This window comes from Acanthopagrus latus, chromosome 8 (genome assembly GCF_904848185.1).
Source record: "Acanthopagrus latus isolate v.2019 chromosome 8, fAcaLat1.1, whole genome shotgun sequence".
Taxonomy (NCBI): Eukaryota; Metazoa; Chordata; class Actinopteri; order Spariformes; family Sparidae; genus Acanthopagrus; species Acanthopagrus latus.
This window is the reverse complement of record NC_051046.1, coordinates 28,038,937-28,056,066: the sequence shown is the minus strand read 5'-3', so window position 1 is coordinate 28,056,066 and position 17,130 is coordinate 28,038,937. Positions and strand designations below refer to the sequence as shown.

Below are 17,130 nucleotides of genomic sequence, written 5' to 3'. Positions count from 1 at the left end.
GTTCATTTAAATTACACACAACATTGTTTTTATCAAACAATTTATCAAAAATGAATGAGCAATCATTCCCTTTACTGAATGCTGTTGTATTTTTGCATGTGCAAGCAAACTAAACACTAATACTTTTACATTACAATTTACAAAGTAGACCATTTATCTTGAATTACTTTCCTATCTTCCTCTTATCCTTTTCACAACATTTTTAGAGAAGCTTGTCTTTGTGGTATTTTATTCTATTTACTGTTTAATATGTTATTGTTGTAGGATTTTGTATTAAAATAAAGTCAGTAATGACATTTTTTGTGTTCTCTTCTTTTCTTCTTTTTGAGTGTGCAAAAGTATTGAAAAATATCAAAAAGTATCGAAAAGTATCGAAATGCATGTTGGTACCGGTACCGATACCAAAATGTTGGTATCGTGACAGCACTAGCCCACATACAAGCCTGCCAAGTTTAAAGCCTGAAACTCCCCTCAAGTTAGTAAGAAGTGAAGAAGCCTCTTGGATGAGAGGTGAAACATCTTCAAGAAACTGAAACAGGTTGCCTATGATGTAACACTTTTACCATGACCTGGATGACTGAGAACCTTCATCAACATGTTTTAGAGATGTTAATTCAGTTTAACAATCATTTTCTGGGATGTAGTTTGTGCTTGTGTTGAATTGTACTATGTTACACAGTGAGGTGTTTTTTTTAAATTACATTGATGATGATTCTAACTTTATCATTATAAACCGGGTGGACAAAATAATAGAAAAAGAAGTTAATACCTGTTCATGCACGACCATAGCATAAGACTACATTAGCTTTAGCTAAGTGTACCTTACAAACAGGCAACTGAGTTTATACACCTCGAGCATTCAAATGTTACAATCCTTAAACCTTTAAAAATGTCATTTTACATGTGCATAGTGGCAATAAAGGAATATTCTGTTCTAGTAATCCTAACCTCACTGACACATCCCACACATTCTAAAACTGCTTCTTCCTGTGTAGCAATTATAGATTTTCTATAAGCCAGTAGCGGAACTGATGCAGCAGACTGTGAGCTGTACCAGTTGCCCTGGTAAAAAAAACCACCATGACTGGCTCTTGCAGCTGTAGTGTCTCTGGGCTCAGTAGGTAGAGTGGACAGACCAGGTGGCAGAGCAGGGGCAGGACCACCCATCGGCAGCTTTCCTCTCCACTCTACCTAACAAGCCCACAGGCACTCCCAGCAGGAGACTGGGAGAGAGGCTGAAGAGGTCAGTCTGTTTATCCAAACAGAAGGAAGAAGATCCATAATCCATAATTAACTCTTACCTGAAAAGAGCCAACAGGGCGCTCCAAAGTGGCGTGAAGAAGGCTTCCTCTATGCTGGCAAGGCACAGGTCTTTAGAGCTGGCAGTGTTTAGACACTCAAAGGACAGCAAACACAGTGACAGGAGCTGATCTGTAACAAAGAAACACCACTACCGGTAAATATCCAGCAACGACTCCAGTGACCGTATGTAAAATTCTGCCTTAAAGTTTTAAATAAAAAACAGGAAATTCTTGTTCACGTGTAAGACATATTCAGCATATGCTATCAAAAGCACATCCATCCTCTATCATGATGCTCACCAATTGCAATATGAATGTCTTTGACAATGGCCTTCAAGTGTTCCGTCAGTGCTCGCATCTCCATCTCCTGAATGCTTCTCTCGTCCTGCATCGACTGATCATAGGTCAGCTCTAAATCTGAGCCAGTATCATCTGTGCTGCTGTGGGGCTGGGCCCAGTCCAACTGGGTCAAGAACTGCTCCAGATCTTCAAATGAGTTCTCCCGATCCACCGAGACCTGTGCGTGAGGCTCCCCTACTTCCTCATCGTCATAATTGGAGTCAGGGTCATGAGAGAGTGAGGGGGAAGAGCCAGTGCTGTAGATCTGGCCACTAGTGCTCTTGGCTAGAGTCCTGGTTGGCTTCCTCAGGTTCTCTGTATGATCAATGAAGTTGGCAAAGGTATTAAAGAAAAGGTAGTGCCTTTTACTTAAGTGATATAACCATTAGCTTAACAGGGGCACAGCATGGCTCCTTTACATTTACTTTGTGCATTACAGTAATTACATGTGCATTCCTTTTAGCCATGATAGTGGCGTGGCCATACACAATTAACTTCTGATTTAGCAGGCAGCTGAAAATAAAAGAGAACCTGAGATAGAACCTTGAGGGACACCCAAAGGGAAAGTAGCAGAGGATGAATAATAAGTCATACCTTTAGTAATTTGTGGTTTAGATATGATTTGAACCACTCAGGTCTTATCTTGAATGCCTTGTACACATTCAAGACAAGCAGTCCACCACAGTAGCACCAGGCTTGGATCCTACCTGGATGAAGAAGGTTATGAGTGCTGCGTGATGGGCTCAGTGTCAGAGCAGAACTCTGAGGGAGGCCTTTACTGACGATGGGGTAGAGCCTGTTGTAAAGTCGGTACTGGTGTTTCCTCAGCAGCTTCACCACTGGATGGTCAGACCGGCTGAGGATATAGTTTGAACACAACGAAATGAAACAATAAATATAGACTTTTTAAAAAACTGATACATGGCTTTACAAAATCTGTGAGTAATCTGTAGTAGCAACATTGTTAATTTGCATTTAATTGCACATATAGTTACCTTGGATTACCTTGCACTGTTTTATTTCACGTGACTGACCCACAACCTTGTGGTTTATTGTACCTTTTTGCACTCTGATTTAAGACTTGGCCCAACTATGAACTGTTTGACTTACTTTTTAAACAGTGACCTCACTGATTAATGTGAAAGTGCACAGTAGCACTCTGTGCTCCCCAGACGCATGTCTTGTGATGTGGGTACATGCAAGGCTGCCTGGTCAGCTGGATAGTTTTGTTAAAATCGGTTTGCTTGGTGGATGTGGCTGGCTTTTCAGCTGAAGTTGGTTACCTCTTTTTGCCCTTTGCTTTACCACACAAATCTATTAAATTACACAAAGACAACCTTGAGTAAATCATTCACTTCTAAATAAGCTTTTCAACCACAGAATCCAGACATACAAATGTGATTTTTATGTATATATTCTGTATATTGAAGAGCTGTTGTATTGGCTTCAACTTAAGTTAAGTAACAACTTGAGTCATACCAACACAAGACCTCCCAAAAGATAACTAAACACAAACACTTCTGAACCACTGTGTATGGACAGGGATTATGCAATAAAGCAAGACTGAGTTGACTTTTTGAACCATCAAACGATGGCCCTTTTCACAAGAGAGGCCACATTATCGCTGCAACACAGTTCACCAATTCTCCACCATTGTTTGTCCACACAGTGCCAAGCAACTCCCCTGTAAAGACGAACCAGTGTGTAATTCACACAGGAAGCCGGCACTGCAGATCCTAAAGAGGAGTGATGGTACACATCATGATGACGACGTCTGTCTTTTTTCCAACGGGTTTCCCCCAGTGTTCTCCTGTTGATCTAAACATTTACCCACTGACTGTTTGTAATGTAATTATTAAAGGCCATTAAACAGCAGTTAAAGAGTCAAACCATCGTAATTCTGGGTCTACTACAAAGAGACTCTGACATACAAGTACCATCCAGATACAATTAAGCAGGCAAATTCTGCATGTTGGTTTAAATTTCAAACATGTCTATGAATTCACACATTTTCTGTATGAATACAAAGTAGAATGCCAGTACATGTACTAGACCATCACTGCACTGGGGACTTTTTTTCAAACAGCTAACACTGTGAAAAATAAAGCCTCATAACCCCCACAAAATAACTAATTTTATTGTCAGAATCTGAGCATTTTGGTCCAATACAATTTGGAGAGTCTTGAAGAGCCTTTCGGTTACATTTTATCCCAATCCAAGTTAGCTTGCTAAACCTGAAAGTTAGTCAGCTCGATTGGCGGGAGTCACATGTGCATGCTCTATGGCAACCCAGCTGGACAGCCACCGCCACAATTAAAGTCTGATTCTGTGGGAAACACTAACTAGTTACAAACATTCTACAAGTTTGCATGAGCAAGGTCTTTCAGGTCCAGGGAAATTCTCCCTGAATTTCAGTTTCAACAAAACCATTTTACTTCTCTGAGCGTACCTCTGAAAAAAAAAAAAAATGATTTACCACATCTAAAAACTGGATCACACTGGGAGAAGAACTAAAATTTCACCTTTAACTGTATCTGAAATGCTCATGTTACAGACACTTACCTTAACAGATACGAGACTAGACCTGACACTAATGTGACATCGTCAGGATTCTTCTTCATGTTAGCTTTCCACAGTTTGGGCCAATCCTAAGGAGACAAAAAAAAATCAGTGGCAACTACATTTAGTATTTCAAATAACTGACTGATTGGTTGACTCATTTTAATTTAACAGATCAATATAAAACTAATGAATACAAAATCTGACAATTATTGTCATCAGTTGAGAAAGATGAAAACAGCTACACATAAGTCTAGTGTTGTTTGCCATATATTGAATACTCAGGCTTTGCTGGCCAGACCAAGCAAGTGCTACTAAAGGCATCACTTGGAGCTAAGGTAACTTGTGATGTCTTCATTCAAATGGTTTTAACACATTTTTAATGATTACTTGCATACGTACATGATCTTGCTCATACTCCAGTACTTTTGTATAGAGAATATGCTGCTCTTGTTCCTCTGCAGTCATTGCGCCAGATGCTGCAAATCTCCTGTAATTACAAAAACACGGACAAAAAATATTTTGAACATCTTTACTTGCTTCACTGCGCTGTAACTAATCAGAATGGCAATACCAGTCAGCTAACTATGTATTACTGAAAGCATATTGACCAGTTATCCTTATTATTATCCTAAGTATCAACATTCTTTCGAGCTACAATGCATTATTTTGGAAGTGACTGAGCAAGAGTGTAAAGGACTCTATTTTAGTATCCTTTGTGTTGCCTTTGATTTGATCAGTTTTTTCTATATTTGTGTGTATTTTGGACATTTTATTTTGAAAGAAAAATCCGGATGTTACTCTGCTATGTTCGTGAGCTTTATGGTGCACTCCATCTGATAACGGCAGAAGACGGTTGAATAGAGAAGCATCAAAAAGATTTTTTATCGTACTGTTTCATGTCTCCAGAGAGGGAACAATGTATGACATCTGTTATTTATCTGTTGGTTTAACTGACTAATTAGCCAGTGTGTAGAGATTTGGTTTGTTTGTTTTTTGTAACAGTTAATTGATTGAAAAGAAATGTTTTGCTGTTTCTCTGTACAGCTCTTACGGTGTGACATGGAATTATTAAAGGCCATTAAATTTCAGACATGTCTATATGAATTGGTCAATAATCAGTAGCTATTCTGATAGCTTATTATTGTATACATGATAACAGGGTATGAAAATACATGGCACTAACGGTCGCCATCAACCAAAAATATGGAAAAGCTGATTTATTTCACACATTTTCTGTGTGAATGCAAAGTAGAATGCCAGTACATGTACCAGACCATCATATTTCACTTTCTATTAAAAAAAATACTCATAATCTGAAAAAATTAACCAGCGTTTTCACTCTCTAATATTTTTCAGTGGGTATTTTTGGTGGAATAGCAAAACCGAATTTCTAACATTTACGTAACCTTTTCCAAGAATTTACAGAGTGCTTTAATCTTAGATAATAACATTAATTCATAATGCCACAGACTTTTCAGCGAGGCTTTTACATGCACTTTTTTATCTAAAAGCTTAGGAAGCCTAGAAGGAACTACCTTAAGACAGGGTACATAAAACAATAGCTAAACTGAATTTAGTCAAGACAAGTTAGCCAAATGGCAATTTTATGTTGCAGCAAAGTTCTGGATCCCTTTCAATAGGTGATTATATCTATGTGTTTGAGTAACATGCATACTAGTAAAGAGGCATCAACACAACACTTTTTAGTGTGGATAACCATGGTGTACCTGTTGGCCTCTTCCTGTAGTCTTAGTCTTCTCTCCTCCATCTTCCGCTGGAGCTAATGTTACAATGGTCATTAAGAAACTGATGTCCAAACAAATCAGGGGAATCATTACAACAAACCAGAAATATCATAAACAGCCAATGACCTAAAGGCCAATATTCTGTAAGCATAATTCCATTTTGTCAGCTCTAAGGAGTCTGTCAAATTAATAGATAAGGTTTCCTATGACTATTCCAATGGCTTCCGAATATTTGTCACCTGCCCATTCCTGCACACATCTCACTGCGCCCACTTAAGGGAACTGGAAAGCTTGGAAAATGTTTACGTGAGATATAAGGAATAACACATCACACGGTGCTTAAGCGAAAAAAAAAAAAATGCTGATTTCAGTAAATCTAGCTTTCAACTTTCTACCACACAGCAAAATAGGACACCAGCTGACAACAGAAGGATACAGCATCCTGTCTGGCTTTGGCTATAATGAGGTTCTCCATCATCTGCCTCTGAAGAGAAAGTGTCTGTAATGGAAAAAGAGGGGAGGAAATCGCTTTAAACACATGTATTCATGCACTTAAATATGTCCGAGGAACAATATAATATGTTGTTTTAATATGCAAATTGCCCCTGTAGAGAAAAATCCAGTTTAACTCAGAACAAACATAAGGTGGGAAAACTATGTAAGTTTTCTAAGTATGACCAAAATTCGGGCAGTTACTACTGACAGTCTGACATAGCCATCACTATCTTCTCAGCATTGAGAGAAATATACACATACTGTACAACCAACATAGTGAGGCCAGTCACTATGCCACGTCTTATCCTCATTCCCATCTACAATCTACTCACAAAGTCATCAAAATGGTGGTTTGCTAATAGTAATATAACACTTTGCACACTACAGCAGACAGATACACAGACGCCATTTTCAACCATGGAGTTACAACACTTTTATCCAGATTCTTGTACAATTGTTATGTGACTGAAAATTCATATTTCCTCTCCAGTGGACATGGCGCACAAAAGGCATACTCTGCAGTTTTTTTTTATTTTAGATCTGCTTTATTTAGTATGCTTTATTTCAAATAATGATATAATTTACAGTTTAAAAGTTAAAGTTAATTAAAAAGTAGGCATTTCTTTTCTTTCCTAAATATAGGTCCAATGGTCAGAATATATCCTTTGCTGCATAACATCCACCATTATGGACATATGCATTTTCAGTCATAGACAAAAATGTTATCAAAATCTGGTTTAAAGTAATTTAAAAGTATTGTGTTTACTTGTCTGGTTTTCAGAGAGTTAAAATGACTGTACAGTTATTCTTGAATTACTTTTGATACAGATGCTACACAACTTCTGCCAAGTAATGTCTTGCGGGGAAAAAACTTTGTTGGCATGATTTATCACAAGCATTGGAACAAAAAAGGTTTTACTTTGAGATAAATTACGCATAAAAGCGTTAAGAAGCAACCATCCAGAGCATGTGAGCGGAGCTGAGCGGCGAGAATTTCCACTCCCCGCTTTCGTGGGTGTTCGCTGCTTTGCTCCATCGCTCAAAGTTACACCAGAAAGCTCCGCTCACAGACCGCTCCCCGCTCACCTAAAATTTCATTCAGCTCCGGTGAAATCGCTCCACGCTTGCTCAAATTCATGAGAGGCAGCAATTCCAAACGTTTTCCACCGAATTAGCCTGGGACACACTGCCCGATGTGGCCTAAACTGACATGCAGTGGCCTTGTTGCTGGAGAGAGAGCCTGTCGATTGAAACCCTTTTCAGTTTGTAAAGAACGGTAGATTGTTTTGGGCTGTCACCTCGTCCTCTTTCTGTGTTCTGTCTGTTTGAGCCAGTGGATGGCCTTGTACTGCCAGCGGTATCGGAACAGAACTGGAGCGAAACGGAGCCATCGCTCTGGCCTTTGGATTAAAACCCGCTCTGCGCTCCGACTGTATTTCGCACGCTCCGCTACCCGCTCGCTCCGCGCTCATGCCCTGCAAGCATCACCATGTTAACCGCCTGCACCACAAAGACAGGGAAAACGCAACATGATCAAAAGTCTAAATTACAGCTAAACTACAGCTATTTCTTCCGCGAGCTAAAGACGGTATTAAACTGAGGTGATCCCGGCCAGAGTGGTTTGCATCACCCAATAAAGTTCCTGTGAGTGCTGTGATACTGACATCCTGAGCAAACAGTTTAACGGTGGTGCCGGGCCGTTCTGTGGCTTTGACGTCTGGAAACTGAATGTTGCCTCTGTTAAAACATTAAATAAGCGCTGGCTAACAGTTCGGTGTGCCTACGTAGCATTAATTAGCTTTCATTTAGGCGACTTACATTACCTTTACAAAAGCCTTTAGTTTTCTCCAGTAAGCCCGGAGCTCCATTTGAGGCTGAAACATTTTCCGTGTCTGAATGACGAGTTCACGTGAATGAGAACGTCTCCAAAGAAACACAAAGTGAATATCGGGATAAGCGTTTTCAGGTCAGAGCATGTCTCTTCACTCTATCGTCTTGTGTCCATCGCTCACCATTATTTTACTGTAAGGCGATTGTTTTCACCACTGAGACAACTATGATTGGAGGAGAAAGTGCTGCTTTTTAGCTGAGGTGTTATCTATTTAACAAACCACGTGGTACAGAGATCACTACACTGCTGACTGACTCCCACCTCCCGCAGGTATTCATTCGTCATCAAGATGCGGCAAGATATCAGACCGGAAGTACCACAAGAAATTCTAAATCCCTTTCCGTGGAACTTGGCTTGTGGTACTCAAAGCGCCAACAATATAATTGTAGACTGAACAGTAATTTTTTTTCCAGAAGGCCTGACCTGCATCTTACTCAAGCTAAACCGCAGACCTTGTTGTGAGCAGTTTCCTGTAGGAACTATTTTCTTTCAGTAATTTTCATGCAGAAGGAAGTGAGCATCTGCTCATGGACAAGAGGCTAACTAGCCAAGCCAACTAAGCTAGCTAGCGTTATAGCTGAGCCAAGGAGGATGCAATTAATGTTTACATCTCAAACTGTTTCCTTCTGCATGATAATATGAATGCCGTGTAGTTTGGAGGAAAGAAAATAGTTCCTATATAAAACAGCTCACAACAAGGTCAGTGGATTATCCTGAGTAACTGTAGTTTGTACTAATTCTCTTGGTAATCAAGAGAATTACTACAACCAACCATCCCATTGCAAAATGCCATCAAGAGAGAAAACCAACAGCTGCCCTCAAGCAGATGACCAAGTGATAAAAATCAATTCATAGTTCTATGATCCCTAAGTTCAAAGTACAAGATCTAGTGCTTTACTTCAACATATGATGAAAGGTAACATGTAAACAATGAACACAATCATATAACATCCAGTGATATGTAACCTGTTTGATTTTGCAACATGTTCAGGCAGCTTACAAAAACAAGGGGTGTTAGCTTGTTTTGAATCATAAAAAAAACATTAAATGGCTCCATACAGCTCGTCAAGCTTTATCCAAGTCTCTGGAATCCTCAAGATCCCAAATTAATGAATGTGAAGATTCTGGTTTAAAAGATTAGGTCTAAGTCATGTCTTTTCAAATCAATTTGGTTCAGCTCAAGTCAGCTATTAACATTATTGTTATAATATTAAATTAACCTGAGCCACGAGGTCTGTATGTCAAACACACTCAAACACACACAAAAAACATAAAGTCACATACCAAAGACGTCTTCTGGTAGGCCTGACCAGGTGTGAGCCTTGCAAGACGTGCTTCATAATTGGCTTTCAACTTCTGGTTCAGACGTGATGCTTCTTCAATGGGTGTCAGCTCCCTGGGAAGCATGCACACGCACATACAAACACAAAATAAAAATACAAACAAGCAATATGTCACGTAAGGTCTATCGGCAAAACGATCATTATTCTTCTTATCATTTGGTAAATGGTTAATGATCATTTACAGCAGTTTAGACTCTTACTTTCATTTGAGACTACTAAATATTTCAAATTTACATGGCTGACATTCTGATAAAAAGCTCATACAAGTACTAACAGCATTCCCATATGTTCATGAGAAGACTGCGAGTTATATTTAATATTTTTGAGAATATTTCTATCACTGTACGGTGAAAACTGATGACAATGATTAGGCATAAAAAGAAAAGATTTTCAGACTGACAGTACAAAGGAGCAGTATTATTAATGCATTGGAAACCATATTAAAGAGTAAAAATATTCTAATTGTATTTCAAACCACAGGTCTAAAAGTTAGATAACTGAATTGAGAATAAGTTCACCCAAAAAAGAAATTCTACTTACGCCTCCCACTGATTGAAAGTCTGGTTAGTCCACAATAAAATTCTAAGGCTTGACAACAGAATACTGTTGCAGCATTCTCCCAAATAGCTGAATTTAGCAGGTATCTTTCTTTTAAAAATAAAATCTCCAGTAGCCCTGAGATCCTGAATTGTATTTAAAAAGGTGTTATTGACATTCCTTTGATATGCCTAAATATTCACTGTACCCACTAAGCTAAAAGTGTTTGGAGTGGGTACACCAGCTGAGCAGCACGTCAAGGGTGTAAATAAATATTCAAATAGTTTATGATCTTAAGACTTGGATTAGGCCAACAGAGAAATATGGAGCCATGTTTTATATTTTTAAAAAACTTCCTAAAAATATTTTCCCACTGAATGTGAGAGAGCAAGCACAGTAACTCTTTTTCATTTACTTATGTTTGTTTTAGTCTTGGAAGAATTAATACAAACTTTTTTATTTCATATAATTGTAAAGGACCTTTATGATGCATAAGGATTTAAAAGAGACTTTCCAATTATCTTAGACTTTGAACAAGGGTGACAGCTATGTTACTGTGTGTAATGTGAATATTGAATTTGTATGTGACATCTAAGTGTTCACAGTGCATCCTGACATTCAGATTTGACTAAAATGTAAAGTTCAAACAGCAAGGCAATAGTCAGTTAGGTTCAACAAAAGCATAGTCACTAATGTGATAACACACTTTCAACTGCACTGGGTTATACACAATGGATGGAGAAACCTGTTCCATTTGAACACTAATATACACTTCATGCTCTCCTTTCTATAGAAAGGATTAGTTAAAAATGAAAATGTAGTCACTTTGGAAAGCTGGGTGAAGCCTCATAGTGAATAGAACATTTCTGTTATTTATACCCTTTTTAACCCAAAACCTTCACTTTAGCCGAAAGACAACAAAAAGAGTCTGATGTGGGTGTGTGAGCGTCAAAGGGTGTAAAATAATGTATTTTAAAATCAATTTGTGATCTTGGGGCTTCCAAAGACTTGGATAAAGCAGAACAAGCTTTATGGAGCCATTTAATATCTTTTTGTCCCAACTTAACATTTAGACATCGATACAGACTGGACAAATATGTTTGAACTGCTTGGTCAGTTCAAAACATTGTGTTTTTAGTAGAAACTAGAAGTGACAGGTTCCAAGAAAAGACTGTTATCTGTGCTGTGTTGTTCACTGCAGAGAATATCTGTCATTGACTGGAGCAATCATTGTCCTCCCTGATAAAAAACGGCCCTTACTTTTTGCTTGTGTCCTGTGACTGCACTGTTTGCAGCCTCTGAAATATTTCAGGAGGAAGAAAAGGGGGGGGCTCTCCGCCACCATCTGACAAAACCCTGTGGTGGCCAGTCTTTGTTGGGCTGGTTGCTTGACACCCTGTGTCAACGGGAATATCGAATGGAAGGACTGTAAGAGGGCAAACAGAAAGACTAGTATGGTGATTGACTTACACTACAAAATCAAGTGGCTATACATTGGCTAGTTGTGATTTGTGACCCCCGGGGCAGACTCCAAGTTAAAAGTGATTTAATGGTTAGTTGATAAAGAGTTACTTATGATTGGAGGGGATGTATTTACATACCAGTGCTGGAAGCAGTGGTGGTTGGGAGGACAGCAGTCTGATGAAGTTTTGATTGGCCAGGTGAACAGGAGGAGGATGCAGAGATGGAAGCAGGGTCAGGGGGGTCGGCACTCTTCCCTATAAATGACTTGGCTCGCTCCAGACACTGTTCAGCCAGCCTCAACATGCGCTCCACCTCCACTGCATCCATCTCCCTCTCCTCTGAGGCAGGGGCAGAAAGAAAGAAAGAGAAGACAGTGGAAGTTGTGGTAGTTGTTTTTTTTATATATTCATTTTTGAGAAAATCACTGAATGATTAATGGTATCATCACATGGCATTTGATATCTGATTTAATTGTGTGCTAACAATCAGCTACTGTATTTACGCTGATTAGTTCAAGTCTGGTAATAATGATTAACTATGTTGGCAGAGGGAAATTGCTTGTGTTCTGCTAGCCCCCGAAAGGCAAGTCTTTAGTGGTCCCACCCTCCAATCCATTTATGCCACATTTCAAACCTAAGAGGCTTTTCTCTTGATTAATAAACCTCTCATCAGAATCAGCTGAGATCCTCATTATGGTCCGGTAGTGTCTGATATCACTACTTGCAGTTCAATTAAAGATGCCACCACATGACATGCAGCATATGAAACAATTTACCTACATAACTGCCTAGACGATCATTCAACATGTGTGATTTCATTGCACACACAGGACACAAAGTTATGTCTTGGAAACTGGTGCCTACATTACCAAACATGCCACATAGACACTGTGTGACATCACTGGAGACAATTTATCAGATTACATGCAGCTTCCTCTGAAGAGTTTCATCAAAAACTGATGATAACCTTCATTTGGGTAATAACTGTTAAGCTATAGTGATCTATAGTATCTTTGAGCAACAAGTCAAAGTCAATAACAATGTCAGTTACGTTGATGTCTTTGGTAAATACAGGTTACACATAGTAAGCTGTCTAATCATCAGTCAATAACAACATGAACTTTTTTAGAAAAGTTATAATCAATAATCACTAATAACAACCATATATGATAATAAAGGAAGGAATCAACATTTAGATCAGCTACTTCCAGTAGCTGATCCCACCCCCCACACAGTATGCAAAATTGAGTACACATACTAAAGATGTAATAGATCATAAAGTTAGATCATTTATCATAAAGTACAGTACATATTTGTAATCGGTCATGTATAGTATGTCATTATTGATTTCTTACTTTGTGACCCAGCTTCCTCCAAAAGTGCATGTGATATGAAGCTGATAATCCGGAGGTATTCACAGTAAGCTTCCTGCAAAAGACCACAAGCATGTATTATATTCTTATCATTATGGTATACAGTAAACCACATAATAATATGAGGAAGAGGAGGAAGAAGAACTACTGCCCACAAGACATGGCAATAGTAACACACCAGAATAGGATACAATGTAAAAGTTTCAGTTTCACCGGTTGTATTTCACAGATTATTCAGAATATCCTTGCAGGTTGTGATGCAATTCTTAAAGTAGTAGTATCCATATAGTGCTGTGATATGTGTTGCTTGTTAACTGTCTGGATGCCAAATTTTCTGGCCATTTCAAAATGTATTCTGTAATTGTATTCTGTAATTCTCACTGACTGAGTGCTGACACGTATTTTAAACTAAGCTGACAGTAGAGGTCAGTAGGGTCAGTGGTAGACCAATGTACACTGCCTCTTGCCTGACCATAGGTGGAAATCACAAGGGGGTGCAAGGGGATTCAGAGCCCCACATTCTTGGATAAATGGAGATATGTCCCACTCAGTAACCTTCATCAAAGAAAACATATAATCTGAAACTATATCATAATATGCAATGAAAATACTTGTGCTAATTAAAGATGTGGCACAATGTGTTTCTACGTTTCTAAAAATTGGTGTGTCCCCCTCCATTTGCCTCACAGTGGTTTGGTCCACTGCCAATCAACCTGCACCTCACACACCTGTCTCTGTGGAGCTTCTCTCAGTGTGGTGCTGGTGGGCTGTAGTAAGTAGCTAATTTGCAATGGATAACTTTAAGTTCTGTTTTCTCTCTTGTCAAAAAGTTTGAGGTTTAAGAAAAAAAAGCTTTGGGTTTGGGTTAGAAAAACACAGTGTTTTGCTTAAAATAGCTCCCTCTTTCTGTCACCACAGACACTGCTGTGGATGTCATAAGTTGTCATTAAAAACCACTGGTTTTATCACGACAAACACGGCTAGAAAATTTCCCGGGTTTTCCATTAAATTATTCAGGAGTGTCACGTTTACAAATGTTGTGTTCCCTATGATGTCAATAAAATATATCTGCTAAAATCTCATCCTTGTAAATGGACTGAATGTTCTTGAGCTGTTGTAGCATGTGAACTTCCCCGCTGTGGGATAAATAAAGCCCATCTAATCTAATTTTAATAATTTGCCTCAATAACTAAACCACAAGAAAAGTTATGACTGCATTTTTGTTCTGCCTTTAACCTCACAGTTGAATCTGAGCCAAATATTAGTACTTTTAACACACTGGTACAAACCTGAGGTTACTTATCTTTCATTAGACAGTACATTTTAATTGTAAGCCAGGTAATCGTTTTTTCCTATGTATACATTTAGTTTAACAGGACTTATGATGGCACCTTTGGTGTCCCATTCAGGAATTTCTCCTGAGAGTGTTTTGTGTTCCCCCAGTGAAGATGAATGTCAGCCCTTGGCTTGAGCCCACTAACTTGAACAGGATATGTAGGTATAATGCATGGAGAGTCAATTTACTGCTTCCTTTTCCTTTTCTGTTTCATTGGTAATGGCTATGTAGTAATTAAATACAATAGTGACGGTAACAAGTCAGAATCAAAAATATAATTTGCCATTTTTGCTCAATTTTAGTGGTCATGCTAAAAAGGTTACATTAACAAAGTTCTGAGTGCTGTATGATAAGCACTTACTCATTATTATAATTGTATTGAATAAAAGAAAACTCCTTACTATAAAAGGGACTTTGGAATAGCAAGCCAACTACGTCTTTTTCGAAAACATAAGTGATATTAACTGAAAGAATAGTGAGCAATTATTAAATGTTAAGATTGTAGTCCACACATTTAATATCAAGTGCGACTTACAGAATACACATTGAAAGGGTTAAAAAGATTCTTGAATGCGTTCAACCGTCAAACCAGGCAGGTGTGTTATTACATGAAAACAACATGCTGAAGTGACAGCTTAGCTAGCAAACCCACTAACAGCTCCCGCCCCTCTCCCTATGTTTACATCACTACGGACGGTTTCCTGTGGGGCTAAACAACCTTCCTGTTATCGTTGCAGTCAAGCTGTATAGCTTACTACCTTGTGTTTGTTTCCTCCGTCCAGTTGTATTGCTACTTTGGCCATTTTCATGGCATTCTGAAGGGGCTTCGCCCCACTATCAGCTGCTGCCATGGTTAGTCCGACCGGATCCTCTTCTCCTTTCCCACTTCGCCTACCGTCCTCCTCTTTCTTCTTCTTCGTCTTCCTCTTCTTGTTCTTCGTCTTTGTATTCAATCGTGGTTAGGTTGTAAACAAATGTCAAATATGTACACTGCCACCTACTGTACAGGAGTGGCAGAGGCGAAGGACTCGGCAGCTGTCAAAAATTCTGTCCCTCAAAGCGTTGTTAAAAATACGTATTTTCAGGCTACGGTGATTTTTTTTTTCCTGAGTTTCTGTCTGATGTTTCTTTTCTTCTATGTTTTAGAACTGGTTCTGTCTCTTCCATAAGTGAGAACACTGTGGGAAGGCTTTATATCAACTCAGACAACTGGGCTTGAGTTTTTGAATTGATGTCATTGTAATTTGGAACACTGTGGGTGGACTGAGGACATTACATTAAAATCTGGGAATATAAATCTGCAAATATTTTTGAGAATCATTCTGTCTGTTTATTGAACAACTAATTGTGAACTATCAGGAAATACCCAATAGACTAGTCAGTAACTAATCAGTATAATGTATTATTTTATATGAATGTACAGAAAAAGAAAGAGTAACTAATGAATACGTTAAATAGTAACTAGTGAGTTTGTATTGGGTAACTATTCAGTATGATGTATTACTTGACTTGAAGGTACACTAGAAAAGAAACTACTGTAATGATTCAGGAAGGAATCACTTCATGCCTCTAAGTGGCTGGTTGAAAACAATTTATGAGGAAAGTGGTCAGGATGTTGATTCACAGATATTTCTCAACCAATCATTTTGTAATGATTCATTGATGTATTATCTCACAGTCTGTTATCCAGTAATGTATCATTATCTATTATTTAGTCCTTGTATCGCAGTTATTCAGGAATTACTTGTTACTCATTATTAACTATCAAGTTGTTCCAGATTCATTAGGTCATCAGTAACTACTCACATGTTTATGTACTTTATTATAAAGTGTTACCATAATAGCTGTGTTAATCATTTGGGGTTAACCTATTCTCTTTCATGTTTTTTTTTCCTGGAGGCATTTCTTCATCAGAGGTCATATGATGTGGTTTTAGTGTGTTTCTCTATGCATCTCTATTGGCTTCAATACTTTTTACTTCTAGCCAATTCTTTTACGCTTTGAAAATCAGAAAAGTGGTGTTCATCTGTGAAAATTAGCTCACTGAACAAAACCTATAAGTATGATACACTCAAAAATCTCGTACACTTTTTGACAAGGGAGCCAGGACAATGCTAACTTTGGGTTACCCTACAAAAATACTTCATCACTACAGCACGATACCAAATTAACCCAGACCATGGTATAATGCATTGTTGCATAATGTTCAATTAAGAAGAAGGTTTGCTTCGGAGAGAATTGTATGGGAACATAGAAGGTTGACCGAGAGGGTACATAATCATTAGTTAGTGCGTGCCACACATCACAATGAATATTGTTTGCTGGCGGTTCAGGAGGTGTGTCAAATCATATGTAGCGTAAGTAATGTTTTTAATATTTTGTGCCTTATAGTGTTTTTAATGAGTAGTTGTGTCATGTGTAGGGATGGTGTTTATTATTACTAACAATTACACAATTTATTCGACAGTTATAACCGACCAGACCAGGAAGAAACAACCAGCTGTTGGAAAATTATGAAAGATTTCAGGCTTTACAAAAAATACATGTGACCTACTGAAATACTGGACTGTGGAGTCTCTGGAAGAATGACTTCCTGTTGTCATTATACTCTGCAGTTATCCACTCACTAGGCTCTTATTGATTTGCCATGCGTTTTGTTATCTCTTCTAAATGTTGACACTTCTGACGTCAGTTTTTATTGAAAAGAGAAGAGACTATTTAAAAAAAAAAACCTTAAATGTCACA

At 38.4% G+C, this 17,130-nt stretch overlaps 1 protein-coding gene across 2 annotated transcripts in view; it reads right to left on the bottom strand.

Moving 5' to 3' along the window:
• The window catches only part of vps9d1 (VPS9 domain containing 1), a 31,308-nt gene extending 15,982 nt beyond the window's left edge, over positions 1-15,326 (bottom strand). The window contains exons 1-12 of one of the 2 annotated variants that reach the window (XM_037107764.1): positions 15,144-15,326; positions 13,032-13,104; positions 11,815-12,015; positions 11,474-11,639; positions 9,618-9,729; positions 6,384-6,446; positions 5,930-5,982; positions 4,602-4,689; positions 4,203-4,288; positions 2,348-2,496; positions 1,602-1,955; positions 1,302-1,431 (exon numbers count right to left, since the gene is read on the bottom strand). In XM_037107764.1, coding sequence (XP_036963659.1) covers positions 1,302-1,431; positions 1,602-1,955; positions 2,348-2,496; positions 4,203-4,288; positions 4,602-4,689; positions 5,930-5,982; positions 6,384-6,446; positions 9,618-9,729; positions 11,474-11,639; positions 11,815-12,015; positions 13,032-13,104; positions 15,144-15,236 — 1,568 coding nt within the window. In that variant the 5' untranslated portion in view covers positions 15,237-15,326. The remainder of the gene's footprint in view (positions 1-1,301; positions 1,432-1,601; positions 1,956-2,347; positions 2,497-4,202; positions 4,289-4,601; positions 4,690-5,929; positions 5,983-6,383; positions 6,447-9,617; positions 9,730-11,473; positions 11,640-11,814; positions 12,016-13,031; positions 13,105-15,143) is intronic. The other variant, XM_037107765.1, reaches the window with a different exon arrangement.
• Between the last annotated feature and the right edge of the window lie 1,804 nt (positions 15,327-17,130).